A 15,144-nucleotide genomic window follows, 5' to 3' on the forward strand; every position below is an offset into this window, starting at 1 on the left:
ATCCTTTCTGCCCATCAGAAAAAGTGATTTATTCTATGCGCTCAAATGAGTGGCTCAAAAGAGTTGGAAAATATGAATTAAGAAACTTTTATTCCTCTTTATTCCACTTGCAAATACAGACTAAGGTTGCAAAAAATTCCCTTTTTCCCAAAAATCAACGGAGACCTCATTTGACTGATTGAATTGGGTCTAAATCTAGACCCAATTTTCTATTTAGGCTCAGATTTGCATCAGTCATAATGCCAACAACCTGAGACCGAGCCAGACCTAACCAAAGTTGCTTACAAATAGACTGATGTGTATGGTTGTTACTTGTTAGATTTCTGCAAGCCATATCCACATTTAGTTCTATAGTAAATCTAATTTTGGATGACTCTAGCAAGTCATATTTATTTTTCTTGTATTATGTCATATCATTTAGTGTGAAACCAGATGGCCAATAATGTGTTTGCTAGATCATTTTAAACCCTTCTAGCTTCTATTAAAATAAGAATAAAGGTATTGATTAGGATTGCTAATACAGGATCATTCAAGTTAACTTGATGTCACTTCTTCATTATATCAGAAATTCAAAAACTTGGATCACTGTAAACAGATGCTTACACGAACTTAGCCTAGCATAATCTTGTCCAGTCTGAAGTTTCTACTATAGACCTGAGTATATATGAGGCTGAATAACTGGATGCGTATAAGTTTTGGAACCAAATATAGTTAATCTGGAACCACATATAGTTAATCTGTTCATTTTTCTGTAGGAATGAGATTATTCAGAAATCAGAATATCAAGATTAACTATACATTAATGATCATAGGCATGCATCAAGACAGCAATTCCAGTTTTAGGACGAAAATTTAGATTTACTCCAGCATGCGGGCAACTAAATCTCCGGCTGGTGGATGATATACACTGACCTATACAAGAAGAATTCCAAAGGTTTGCTTAATTTCCACTTGGACAATAAACTTATTGGTGCCGCTGCTCCTGTCGTTACATTCTTGCAAGCTTGCAAATACACACCCTACTTCGTAAGTAAATCATATGGTCATACAAACTAAATCCTCCAAACACTGAAAACTGTACTCAACTGGGAGAGACAGACACATGATCAAGACATGCAGAAATAAATTGGTTAAAGATATTTCCAACATTTTTTTGGATCAAATGACAAAGCTTGTGCAAGAGAGGAACAATTTTATCATGAGAATCATCAGACCAGACACGAGCAGGAGAACAAGCAGCCAAGCAGGTTTACTGGAGTTAAAAAAGCATATTTGTAAACTAAATGCAAAAACATCAAAAGCCAGGCAGAACAAGCCCAAGTAGCATGATGTCAACAGCTAAACATCAGAAGAGCACTCGCGTTTGTCTCTGGATCTTCTTGAAACAAAAAAGAAAAAAAATGTGCAAATACATCCAGAGTCAGCAGTACATATTCAAATAAGAAGAGGTTGAAAAGCATCTGGAGATTGGTGTTGTTGTTGTATCTTCATGAAACAAAAGGCAAAAAAAAGCCTAGGACTCAGAGCTGGGTCATCTTGCTGGGGTCGAACTGATGGGGCCAGGATGATCCTCTTCAGCACTCATCATGTTATTGGCATGCCACTTTGAGAATCCTTCAAGAAGGGCTTCCCGCATCCATGGATGCCTACATTGCTCCACAGCTTCAGGAATGGTAAGCCATCTCCGATGGCGTGTGCTCTGTTCTGGCCATGAGCCGAGCTCCTCCTTGACATGCATAGCAAACATTGCAGCTTTGCACAAGCCTTCTGGGCAGAACTCATCTTGATGACTTTTGCTTTTGAAGTAATAGAATGCCAAAAATTCCTGAGATGGAAGCACGAACCAGTTTGCAACTCAAACGATAAAAGGAACAAGAGTTTGTAGAATCCCTTCAAGAATAAATAAGGTAGTTTGTAGAACCAAATAAACAAAACTTGGGCAATGCATGAAAGAAAACATCAGTAACAAACATAAAGCCTTCTTTATGGTGACAAAAAGAGAAGAATCAGCAAAGCCTTGTCCCAAAATTTTGAGTTGAACATCATTAAATCTATGTATTTCAATCATTAAAAGGAAGGACTATTTAACACTTCGTTGTAATTTCTTCCCAAGCTCTTGCTCAAGTAAATAGCTTTATATTTAGTTAAGTAAACAGCTAGCAGCCATCATCCCTTTATCTAATATACTATGACTCGGTAACAAGTAAACATAAGAAAAACCAACAAGCATTATTAGAACCGATTTATTAACTCTCTTCAGTCTTTATAACTCAACAATAATATAGGTTCTTGGGGTACTGCCACTTTGGGTTAAGCTTTCATCAAAACTCCTTGAAACTTCCATCTACATTTGGTCCATCCACATGGTCCATTCTTCTTATTCTTGATCTTCTAAAAGAGATCAAAACTGCTCTCTAATACTCAAGATCCTCAAATTTTCAGTAATCTCTGAACCATCTCAACTAGTGTAACGCATGCTTACCCTTGTTGCTCCTTTATGTTTGACCTTAAATTTTACTGTGCCTCAAAGTACTCAGCACTGCAAAACAATGGTCACTAAAACGAATATGCCAACATTTTAATGTGCAAATAATTATTTGGGCCTTTTTAATGTTGTTAAAATTTTCCCCTTAATTTTGAACATATTCCATCAGGTTCAAACCAGATCAGAGGCAATCCAAGTCGGAACAATCAACCCAAAAAATCTGATTTACCCCATCTGACAATCCAGACGTTCAGCTTAAGTTCAACCTTGATCAAGATATGTAAATAACTGGATACCCAATGTAATCCCTCTTCTTTTGGTTAGGGTTTGAAGGATGATGGAAGGATCGGGCATAGGAGGGTTAAAGGAGTCAGAAAATGGGGAGGAATTAGGAAGCATACTTGGGACATGGTGGTGGCTGGTGCAGGACCCAAGGTTTGGAGGAAGACAGAGGGAGAGCGACAGACTGAAGCTTAGGTCGGGAAGTAAGATGGTTTATATGTATATGGTATGCCAGTGTTTAGTCTTGATCAAATTAGATTGGGTCATCATAGAGATATAGTCAACTCCAATCCAAATGCTGTCCGCTACCAGATCATTGTGAGGTTACCAGCTCCAACACCTCCTTCTATATTTGATTCAAAATCAGATCCATTTATAGGCCTAGCCACAACTCCACTCTGTCCACCCTGCCTCTGATGTTTCTTCTACAGGTTCTGAAAATTCTTCAACATCTTCAATGGAAGCCTGCAAGAAGCAACCATGTCATTAGCAGCCACCCCCATATGGTCAGAAATAGATTGTGCCAGGTAAAAGCTCCTAAACAAAGGATTACAGACCTTCAACCTCTAGTGTTTCTCACTTTCTCTATTATTAATTTTTCTCCTATCTGCAATTGATCAATTCACAAGTATCTCTTTGTTCTTATACCGAGAGAATGAAAAGAGTACATACAAGCAAATTCTACTGGCATAGTTTCTCCCCATTTACAAGAATACAACTTTGGACTTACAATGTGCATCTATAGAAGCACCTTATAGATGTTTACTCTGTAAAATTTCTAGTTTCTGGTTACCATATGAACTCATACACACTCCTATCCACCCCCCCTCCCCCCAAAGAAACTCTCCTAACCGCCTCCACCCAAATGCTCTACCCTAAACGAAAAACATTGACCCTACCTAGAGAAAAATAAAGCTCGTGTACCATGCATCGACCCACCACCTTGCTCCGGAATCCACTATCCTCCAAAAATTATCGACCTTGGTCTCCCTTTGCCACCCCTTTGCCTCCAACAGTCCTACCCTGCATCCCTCCACCTTGTATTTTACTCATGGACAGTTAGGATCCAAAACTGAAAATGAAAACCCAAATATTATTGAAGTTGGATTAGATATTATGAGGTCATTTATAGATATCATATCACAAGGGTGAGCCTCAGCGGAACAGCAAGGTTGCTTCATTGCGACCTAGAGCTTACAGGTTCAAAATATGAAAATAGCCTCTGCACAAGTAGGAGTAAAGCTGCATATATTTGATTGTCCTCAAACCCCTCAATTGTGGAGGCCTCCTGCACCGAGCCACCTTTTATTTGTAAATATCAAATCACACATAGGGCCTGCCATATCTATTCATATTTAGTTTCAAATCCACATAAAGTATGACTCATACCCAGCAATTGCCTCCTCTACATGCCATGCCTCACTAGCATGGCACATGCCTTTTATATCTTTGGCCATGTATTAACTTGCTATTTTTTAGCACAATTCATATTGTGTGCCATGTGCAACTTGACTAAGTTGTACAATAAATTTTTGTTAATATTATGTAGTGTGTTTGCCATGATCTTTACAAGTGATAAGATATGGCTATCAAAGAGAATTCATAATGTACAATTTCTTTATAAAAATTTAATGCAAATTTTGAAGACTCACATGGTTTTTCATCTATAGATCTTTTTAATAGTCAAGACCATGGAGAAAAAGTTTTCCGGTTAGTATTAAATTGAAAAGTCAGCAAATTTAGAAGAATTTATTGCATGATTGCAATAAAGAATTGTGCCATACAAACATGCCAAACTGTATACTACATTCCATTTACTAAAAGTTGAATTTTTTTCACAATGTCCTTCAATGTAAATGTGTATATCACAGTGTAATCAAATATTAAATATGCGGGTCTGGTTTAACACATTGGTTGATCAGCTGGGCTAATACAAGTTTGCTGAATAGTGTCTCCATTCAAGCCAAAATTGATAAAATACTTTGAAAAATCCTAAAATATTATGAAGAACAAACACTATAATTTGATTGTGTTACAAGCATACCACTATATGAGTGCCTCATGATGGTGTACTCCATTATATATCCAAAGGCTCTACATATCACAGGAATATGCTTAAAAATTTATATGCCTTCAAATTTCAAAAAAAAAAAAAATCACTTGGCTTTGAATTTTCATTATTAAAACTTCACTAAAATTAACCTGCAGGGAAAATAAAAAAAAAATCTATCTAGGCTTCCTTGGTAATTGAATTTCATTGTTGAGCTAATTAAACCTAATAATTTGTAACATATTAGTGTCACATGTATAGTGAGCAACATTCATGTAGATAATTAAAATCATTATATCTATTTTCACATATGTAACGTATTAATACAACTAGATCAATTAAGGTGCATTCCAGGAAGAAAGAATAGCAATAACATTGATACCATTATATCCCCTCGAACTCCTGCTTCTTCAAGAGCTTCTCTTGCAGCAGCCTCTTCAACAGTTTCATCATTTTCCCATCCTCCCTGTGAAGACAAGATAATTAGAATATAAAATTAGAGCATCCTCATAAGTAAGAAAAATCAAAACAAGAAACCAAAAAGAAATACCCATGCATGTGAATGACAAGACCATAAGGATGAGAAACATAGTGATAACAATGTTATAGGAGTTCAGAATAAAATTACCACACCACATACCACATGTAAAAAGGCCCTTACAAATATTGGGACTTAGCAAAAAACAAAGAACAGTTAGCAGGCAAGAATCTGCCAAAAAAATTAAACACAAGATTGTGGGAGCATCAAAATTGACAGAAAGGAAATATGCCATAGAATATATTGAAGTGAAAAAAATATCTCCCTTTCTCTTATCTTTAGCTGCTTCTAGGTCACTGTAGACATTATACTTCATCTACCACTATTTAGGACTTCGTCTACCACCACTCAGGAGTTGGCCAGAAAATTTGATAATCTGTTTTCACTTGGTGATGTAGCCCAAACCATGGCTCATAAAGATGACAGGAAAACTTATGCAGGAAAATGGAAGCCCAGGAAATAGCAACATGAAGGTACGAAAGTCGAGTTTTGGAAGCTAAGTTTCGTTCTTGTTCTAAAACAAATGGCAGTCAAAAATTAATGAGGTTTCAAAGCTCAAAAGCAATAGATTGGTCATCATTTAAATTAAGGTTTAGGTCGACCAACCTCCACCGGCAGCAGGAATCATAATTTACGCCAATCTCATAGAGAAGAACAATCAAAAATGCTTGCTTCTATCACCATAATTAGAGTCTATATGATGGAACAGTGATTTCACATAGTTATTATGCTGAAGCCAGCAATTAAAAATCTAAGAATCACAGAGATATGTACCAACCACAAAGTAGGGCTGCAAATGGGTCATGTTGGATCAGTTGTTGCACCCAATCCATATAAGAATCACAACAAGAATTTGAATGCAAGCCTAATTCATACCTGTATGGGTCAGGTAGGGTAAGGTTTAATATTTATTTTATTAATCTACACACTGGTTGTTTAATTATATCATAAATATAATATACAAGAACACAACAATTAAACAACAAATAGCTTATTGCTAAAAGAAAATTGGTTACTTAAATTCAAGGAAGATTGTGTAGATTGTAGAATATATAATATTAGTTTCAGGTCAGCTTAGGTACAGAATGGTGACTTGGTGATCCAAATTCTATCCATATTTGAAACAGGTTATGTTTTCCTAAGCCTAGTCCAACTAATTTCTGTTCAAATTGGACCAGGCTATGTTTGGTTGTTTAATTATATCATAAATATATTATACAAGAATACAACAATTAAAAAACAAATAGCTTATTACTAAAAGAAAAATGGTTACTTAAATTAAGGAAGATTGTGTAGAATATATAATATTAGTTTCAGGTCAGTTTAGGTACAGAATGGGTGACTTGGTGATCCAAATTCTATCCATATTTGAAACAGGTTCTGTTTTCCTAAGCCTAGTCCAACTAATTTCAGTTCAAATTGGACCGGGCTATGTTTGGGTTGGTTACGGATCAAAAGCAGGTCAATCTAGTCAAGCAAAACAAGGATTTAAGTGCCACTGGCATGGACCAATGCCAAAAAAGCTTTTGCCATGCCATGCCATGCTGAGATGTAAAAAAGGAGGGAAAAAAGTCATAACAGACTCTTGACTTGGTACCTAGCCATATCAACCAGTGTTGGACTGGCATGGGTTGATACAGGTCACCACTACTTGACGCCAAGTAGAAAACCCAATAGCCTGGCATGGGCCTGCTCTTCATTCCATGCCAATAGTGATCTTTTAGATATTTTAGTTGCAAGTGATTCTTCTCATAGTTGGTTTGGCTTAGAAATGATACTAGTGCCTTCCGAAACTTTCTCTAATCTCCAACTAGGACTTTGTGGTTTACTCTTTAGCTAACAAACTCTACACTTAAATTGGTTTCAAATGTTATATAAGGAAACAGTTAGGTGTGTCAAGCTTATGCTAATGTAACCTCCTCCTTATGGTCGACCATGGTGATTAGCAATTCATTCAGTGGATGGAAAATAATTGTTGGAGCTAAAAGGATTTTCTGATGGATACTAAAACATTTCCAACTTCAATTTCTTCTGCTCACCTATCTATCTCAAGTTTCTAACTTTATCACTTTTGAAACCGTCCTCTTGAATGTTCATTGAGTACAAAAGCAAAAGATCATCATCGCTATGGATATTAAGAGAGAGATGTTGCTAAGATAAGACAAACGATGCTGGAGGCATTCATGAAAAGGCCCAGATACCTAAGGTTGCAGATTATATCTTGCTAAAGATCTAGCTTTTCTATCCTTATTATTTTCCTCTAGACTAGAAGACAATAAAAGAACTTTTAGAGCAGTGATCCACCAAAGCATGTTAAAACTCAAACTAGGATTACGCATATATTACTCATCTGTCTTCCAAAATTTGTCGGTTGTGCATCATTTTCTAAAGTAAATAGTACTAGATATTCATAAATTCCACAGTCTGGGGAAAATGCAATGAGGGGAAAGAAAACTTGTTAAGGAGTCTATATTGACAAGAGATGTAAATTGACAATCAGAACAGAATGGCATAGATGTTCTAAAAGATGATGGCAACTAAAAAGAGTATGCAGTATGATCACTAATAGGAAAAAAATGAATCAAAAACTTCATTTTGAATGGATAATAGGACAAATAACATTATGGTTTGAAGCAACTCCTCTAACTCAGTCAAATGGCAATTATGAAATTATTGTGCAGCATCAATCCCTCAAAGAGATAATACAAAATCATTTGTTTTATAATGACATTAATCCAGATGCATGAATCCACCTAGGCATTTTATTATCTATGATACTCATTTAAGTGATTGCCTTTATTCATTGAATAAGAACCTAACCTACACAACATAACTTTCCATCATGCTATTACAACACTGCTGTTAAATAATCCTCAAGATGCCACTATAGTTCCTTGAGTACTTAATAGTCTACCCATTCATATTGTGATTTAGAGTACAACATTCCTTAGCCAACAAATCCTTGTACAAGCCTCCCTCATATAAATCACACTATTACCAGCAGATATTTTCTTTCTAAAAACTAAAAATATATTTGCCCAATAATGGAGCACCAGTCCTCTGACATCACTTCAAAACTTGCTTACATAATTCTCTAGATTTTCATGAACTAGCCTGCTTCATAAATCACAGCCAACCAAGGATATGCCCAAATGTTCGCAGCTTTAACAAGATCCTAAGAAGTCCAAGTAACCCATTAGGCATCCCGAAATAGAGACTCAACAAGCAAGTCAGAGCACCTTGACTACAGCAAATCATTCCAACATGACTTGTAGAGTCCAGTTTTACATGAAGTCATGAACCCATTAGTACAAAACATGTAAGGTGGTCTTTTATGATTTATAACTGTTCAGGAAAATTTTAATGGAGCTTTAGCATGCTCCTTCCAGCTAAATTGAGTCCAAGAAACTCATTTGCCATCTCAAAATAGAGACTCAACAAAGAAGCCAGAGCACCTCAGCTTCTGCAATTAATTCCAGATTGACTTGTAGAGTCCAGTTTTACAAGAAACCCATTAGTACAAAATATGTAATGTGGACATTATGATCCATGCTCTTGAGAAAAATTTTAAAGGTGTTCTAGCATGCTCCTTCCAGCTACATTGATCCTAAACTTAAGTAGGTCACTTTAATGTCTGTTTGCTAAGGATATTTGCCACATTGCACCAAAAGTTAGAAATGGAACAAAAAACATATGAATAAAAAAAGAGATCCCGCAGTCAGGGTATATTTTTGAAAATGATTGGGCTGAATTTAGAAAGTAGTTGTGTGGAGAATGAAGAAGAACAATTAAGGAAACCAAAGAATTTAAAAGAAAGCAAGTGAATGAAAGTAAAATAGCAAATGAAAATAGATACCTTAGAGGTCACTTTGGGTGCATGGTTACCAAAAAAAATATGCGATCTCCCATTAGAGTGAGAATTTGCAAATATGAAACAGGGAAAGGGAGAAGTAAATGGTAATGAGAAAGCTACCCACTCTGCATTCCATATTTCCAAGATACCAGAAACCATCAAAAAGGTGATTTCTGGTATCAAGGGCCTATCCAATCCCTTAGACTTCACTCTCCCCCATCTCCTCACCTCCACAGATTCCATGCTGATGTATAAGATACCATAAGGATGCGGTAGTCACATATCCAAACAGCCCTAAGTAAATTTATTCCAGTAATATAATGACACTTGAATATTTACAGCTATTTTGCCTGATAAACTGAAATGTACACTGAAAACATCAAGAGCAAAGAACAATAGCGGTGTCCACTGCTTGCAGGAAATAGCTCATTGCATCGATTTCAAACAAATTACTTCACAAATGTATAAAGCCTGGAGTACACTTAATGCAGTTGCATATGTTAAACAACAATAAAAGACAGAAAAATAATCTATAGTCGGTTTCGGTGAGTTTTGGCAGAAAATAGTTGAAACCACTAAAACTGGACCAAAACTCACCGAAACTGCCAAAACTGACCACAACCCGAAACCAAAAGTCAATTTTGGTTCAGCCTCGGCAAAAACATATTGGCTTTGGCTGAAACTCAAAATCTTGTTCATTGTAATCAAAAATCACCGTGAACTGCAAGCATAAGCAACAGTTTTGATCCCTTCAAATTTTAAAATGATAAACTAATCATATCACATGAAACCGTATTTGCAAAACAACAACAATTTAATACATGTAATATGTACGAAATGCTGAATCTCAGAAATTCCTGATATGCTAAAATGTTATAGTCAGAAACTTACAAAATGTCATGGTAGTAGCTCTTTTTTTGACTACCACAGGGTAAAACCAATAGCCAATATCACATGTTGAAATATCATCACAACTTCAAGTTAATACAGAAAATATTTTCTTCATAAATGAATGATAGATAGTCATATGCTAAAGATGTATAAGAATCTCTGGTACATATATATCACATGCAAAACTAGTTGCAAGTTAGTCAAGTAACTAGACCAGAAGATATTAGTACTCTGTACCACCCATTCCAACCCATGTTGAATGATCCCTAGAAAAAAAAATATGGAAGATAATACTTCAGGATGCAAGCTACAAAATAGTTTGTGTGAATAATTGTACATAACATCAAGTTGTTAAGGATATGACACTTAAGCAATTTCCCCTCCCTCCATCAAACCTAATTATTCAAGAGACAGATAAAGGATTTGCATCTGCTCTCAATCACTTATTTGTGAAGGTTGCAAAAGTTGTCGCATTCTAGAATGTTATTTTATGGACAAGATAAGGTACCAATGAGTCAGACCAGAACCAACACAATTTTGACCAGATGCGAACCAATTTTAGGGCCAATCAAGTTGGGTCTCAGGAGACCTGCATAGCTTAGACTGCAGTCTGGTGAAGCTCATATCCAGCTCACTGGACCAAACCAGCCTTGAGCCAACAAAATTATATAGCTTAGGAACACATACAAACCAAACATGATAACTGACAAGAAAAGCAAGTGGGTTAATTTGAGATTCAAATTGTAGATCTAAAATATAATGACATAGGGTTAAGTTGGACTAGAGATCACATCCCTACATTTGCATGAATACAATAAGAAAACGAAAGGTTTACAGAATATGGCAAGACAGAAAGAATATCTGACTTGTTACGATCTTCTGCGTTGAAAACAAGAGTGCAGGTGATCAAGGGAGTGTTTTGAATTCAATTTGTGTATCCCAATTGCCCAAAATAATCATGCATGTTGATGAAACTTAGAAAAGACTCTTTCAGTAAAAAAAAAAAAGAAGAAGATACAATGCTCTTTTCTCTGCAATACATAAGTGAAAAAAAATGCTAAATGCATGGAGATCCTCACCACACCACCAACCTCAATTTATATTTCTAGAATTTCTTCATATTTGGCACAGTCGCTGCATTAAAGCAAGGGAAAGACAAGGACACTGCATTAAAGATCTTGGAGAATAAAGAAGAATTTAGTTTTTGGTAACCTTGTGAAGTACTTTGTGATAATTAACAAACTAGTTGTAAACAATTAAATGCTCACCGAGAGGACGAAGCATATTAAATTATGCTGCCACTTAAAAGGAAAGGTAACATTGTGAAAAAAATCATGCCTCATTTCAGGATACATGTTATCCTTACAGATGCTCTCAGGTGATTAAAACATCAACCTATTTCTTCTATGTTCACGTCCATGTTCCACCTTGAAGGGAATATTAGTATACTCATAAAAACATAAGTATAGATGCACATAGGCATGTATATAACCCGATCATTTGTCTAAAACAATTCAGTTTCTTTTCTACTTCTTTGTCTACCTTCCTCCTTTCTAATTATTCGTTGTGATGATAACAATGTAGAGCGGGATTATCGCACCTTTGGAAACAAAAGGCCTGGTCCACTTTGTGAGCTTATCATAAGAACCTCAACAATCTTCTTGGGCTTAGAGCCACAACTTTCATCACACTTTCTATGTTTGAATGGTATACACCTGCAGAAATGTGTTAGAAAATATATTAGCGAAACTATATATAGCAGTATAAATTAAAATTTCAAGAGATTTAGTTCATAACAATGTGAAAATTTATTAAAAAATTTCAATACGCATCACCTACAAACCAAAGCACTTGAGCATAATATAAAAACACATCATTTGTAGCCACTTTGTTCAATGTGCACAGAAAAACATCTCTACAAAATAGTAAGAGTTATTACATTTTTTTTGTGCACATAATATTATCAAGACCTGACTAGTTTTGCAACAATATTGTGCCAATGCAAGTTCATCATGAGAACCTCATCATGGTGATGTAAATGTCCACCATCTCGACATGGTACCACAATTATTACCACAAGCACAATCATAAGCTGTTTCCAGAAATTTGGGTCTACCTCCAAGATAATTTTCACATTTTACACGGATTCTCCAGCATTGAGAACGTCTCTGGATCCACCTTATTTGGGCTCAATTATACGTTGCATTACTAGTATCAAGCAAAACTTTATGCCTTGCTGACATGCAGTGCCATATAATACCCTACAGAGACTAACTAATTCATCAATCAGCAACACCACCATCTGCCTCAGTGATTTTTGCAGAATAGCTAGAATGCTAAAAACAGCCACCTGATGCTACAAACTAAAGATTGTTTTGGACACATGATGAGGTTCCATTCGACATATGGTTAATTAGATCTTGCACGCATTCCTTCTTGAAGTTGCTTTCCACCCAAACTCTAGACTCATCCTAGGCTTTCCACTTGACCAATCATCTTAAAACTAATCGAAGAGGGCTTCAACACAAAAGGGACGAGATATCCATATCAGATTATGGTTTAAATCCCAACTCCCTAATTTTTTCTCCTTCACCAAACCATATCATTAAATCATGACAATGAAACAGGATCCAAAATTCGTCAACTGAGATCTTACATAATTCACCCAGACTCAACGCCCATCCAATAAAAAACAGGATATATAAAATTAAAAGGTAACAACGATAATTAAAGAAAAAAATATATAATAAGAATCAGCAAAACTGGGGAATGTAAAGAATCAAGCATAAACAAACAATCAATCAAACAATCTTCGAATCATATGGAATGTCGCCTTTGAAAAGAAGAATCGACAGCGAAAGTGACGATGACGAAGATCATCATGTTGCAACCACGACAACAACAACAACAACAACAACAGCAGCAGCAAAAACAATCAATTTATTCAAAAAAAAAAGACAAAAACATTAATTAAAAAAATCGTAACCAATAAAATCGTTCTTGTATGTATGCATTGAAAAGAAAACATGAAAGAAAAAAAAAAGAAGTCAGAAAGCAGAAAAATTTTAATATATATATATATATAGGAACCAGGAGATGAATGGGGGAGAGGGAGGGACCCGGCAACAAGGCGACAACCGGCCTCGTATCGCTGCTGATGTCGACCCGTGCGGGCCACCAAATCACACATACTCTTCTCCCTTCTTACCCCCACCCTCTCGCTCTCCTTATCCTTCTTTCCTTCTTCGAAGCAAGCGAAGATATCTATCCCTGTTCACTCTTCTCCTCTCGCCATCCCGGAGATTCGCCCCATTATCTCAACCCATTGGCCAATGCGGCGGCAACGGCGACGGTAGAAGAAGGGAACTCCGAAGCTAAAAAAAGAAGGGTGACGAGGGGAAGGAAAGAAGATTAGACGCAGATACGGAGATCGTTAAAAATGTTAAGAAATTAATAATAATAGTAAATAATAAATGCTATCTCCAAAAGGAGTTGGGTGGGGCCGCTGGGTACGCGAAAAAGGTTCGGATGGAGGCCAAAAAGAAGCAGCTTTTTGGCTGCCCCGCGTCCCTCGATGACGACCGAACCAAAGCCCAGATGTTGAAAGAGTCTGTGGGAGACCATTGCGTGCCGCTTCCGTAGTCCCTACTACAACTCTCCGCCCCTCTCTTGTCAAAAAAATCTCTGTCAATTTATTTTTTTATTATTATTGAGATTAATATGATATAATTTGATCTTTGTTCTCAAGGATTTGGACAATCAAATTTATTTGTTTATCACCTTACATTAAGAACCGTTTGGAGTCCTATAAATAAAACCGCATGAACGAGCACGTTTGTTTGAATACATGCAACTTTAAGTTGCACAGTAATTGAATGGTCGTTTAGACTGCACCTTAGAGTTATCTTGTAATAAATAAATTTACAGTAAAAATTGCTGTGGGATAAACTCCAACGGCTCGAGTCTTCAAGCCCCCCCAACGGTATCATGCCTTTCCATCTCTTTGTTGTCTTGAGCTTATGGCTTAGTGATAGACCCTCTTGCTTTATAGCAGGTCAAGGTTATTACACTCTTTTTTTCTGAGAAATTGTTTGAGGAAGATCTAACTTGAATAGAAAATTTATGAGAAATAAGATAAGGAAATAAAAAGAAGGAAGAACAACAAAAAAGACATAATAAAAATAATCAAGGTCCATATTTATCTATCTAGCTATAGCTATACATATACATATACATATACATACATACATATATATACATACATATATATATATATATATGGGCATTGATAACCTACTCTCTGTTATGGTAGGTTATCAATCTACCTATTTTTCCATAGATAAAAAATATTCTTACTTTTTATAACTCTTAAGGGTATTTTATATCTTTTTAATGTGGGATTATAAAAAGAAATAAAATACCCTTAAGAGTTATAAAAAGTAAGGATATTTTTTGTCTAATAAAAAATGAGTAGATTGATAACCTACCATAATAGAAAGTAGGTTATCAATCCCTATATATATATGTGTGTATGTATGTATGTATGTATATGTATATGTATAGCTAGATAGATAAATATGGAGCTTATCATAAGAACCTCAACAAATGCATATGTAACCTTTGCAGCTGAGTTCATTCAAATCTGCTAACTTCATCCCTGTAACATAACACATACCCGTGCTTCCAAAGGATTGCTCTCCTTGCAAGAAATAACTATCATCAGCATTCATAAGCTTGAAGATTTGCACATTGTTCTTTTTAATCCAACTTTTGTATCTTTATTTGAAATGCTATATTATTTATTGATGTTTATTCTTAGCTGTGTTTCTTATTGAGTCTATTAAGTGATTGCTTAATGTTTTTTAATTACTATAGAGTATTTGCATCTATCTTCAAGCAACCTCATATCTTCTTTAGAGTCAATCTCTCTCTTTAAAATAATTGTGATTGCATTTGAGATTGTGTTTATGATCTATCTTTAAAAAATCTGTATATTCTCTGAAGTCAATATCTATCAATAACTAAATATAATTATATTTGCCACA

The 15,144-nt window shown here is 35.7% G+C and overlaps 1 protein-coding gene across 1 annotated transcript; it reads right to left on the minus strand.

Annotated features, from left to right (window-relative positions):
* Positions 1 to 1,228: 1,228 nt before the first annotated feature.
* Positions 1,229 to 13,531, minus strand: LOC103695747 (nudix hydrolase 16, mitochondrial-like). Its single transcript, XM_008777152.3, has 4 exons — positions 13,219 to 13,531; positions 11,700 to 11,814; positions 5,200 to 5,283; positions 1,229 to 1,825 (listed from the first exon to the last, which is right to left on the minus strand). The coding sequence occupies exons 1-4, from the start codon at positions 13,287 to 13,289 to the stop codon at positions 1,532 to 1,534; spliced, it is 564 nt and encodes a 187-aa protein (XP_008775374.2). The 5' UTR covers positions 13,290 to 13,531; the 3' UTR covers positions 1,229 to 1,531.
* Positions 13,532 to 15,144: the final 1,613 nt, after the last annotated feature.

Source organism: Phoenix dactylifera, chromosome 12 (genome assembly GCF_009389715.1).
Source record: "Phoenix dactylifera cultivar Barhee BC4 chromosome 12, palm_55x_up_171113_PBpolish2nd_filt_p, whole genome shotgun sequence".
NCBI classification, from domain to species: domain Eukaryota; kingdom Viridiplantae; phylum Streptophyta; class Magnoliopsida; order Arecales; family Arecaceae; genus Phoenix; species Phoenix dactylifera.

Excerpts from the sequence above, each read along its gene's own strand:
- LOC103695747 (XM_008777152.3), bottom strand. The coding sequence starts at position 13,289 with ATGTGTGATTTGGTGGCCCGCACGGGTCGACATCAGCAGCGATACGAG. Across the intron at positions 11,815-13,218 it reads GGTTGTCGCCTTGTTGCCGG|GTGTATACCATTCAAACATA; the intron begins GTCCCTCCCTCT and ends ACATTTCTGCAG. Across the intron at positions 1,826-5,199 it reads GAGTTCGAGGGGATATAATG|GAATTTTTGGCATTCTATTA; the intron begins GTATCAATGTTA and ends CTTCCATCTCAG.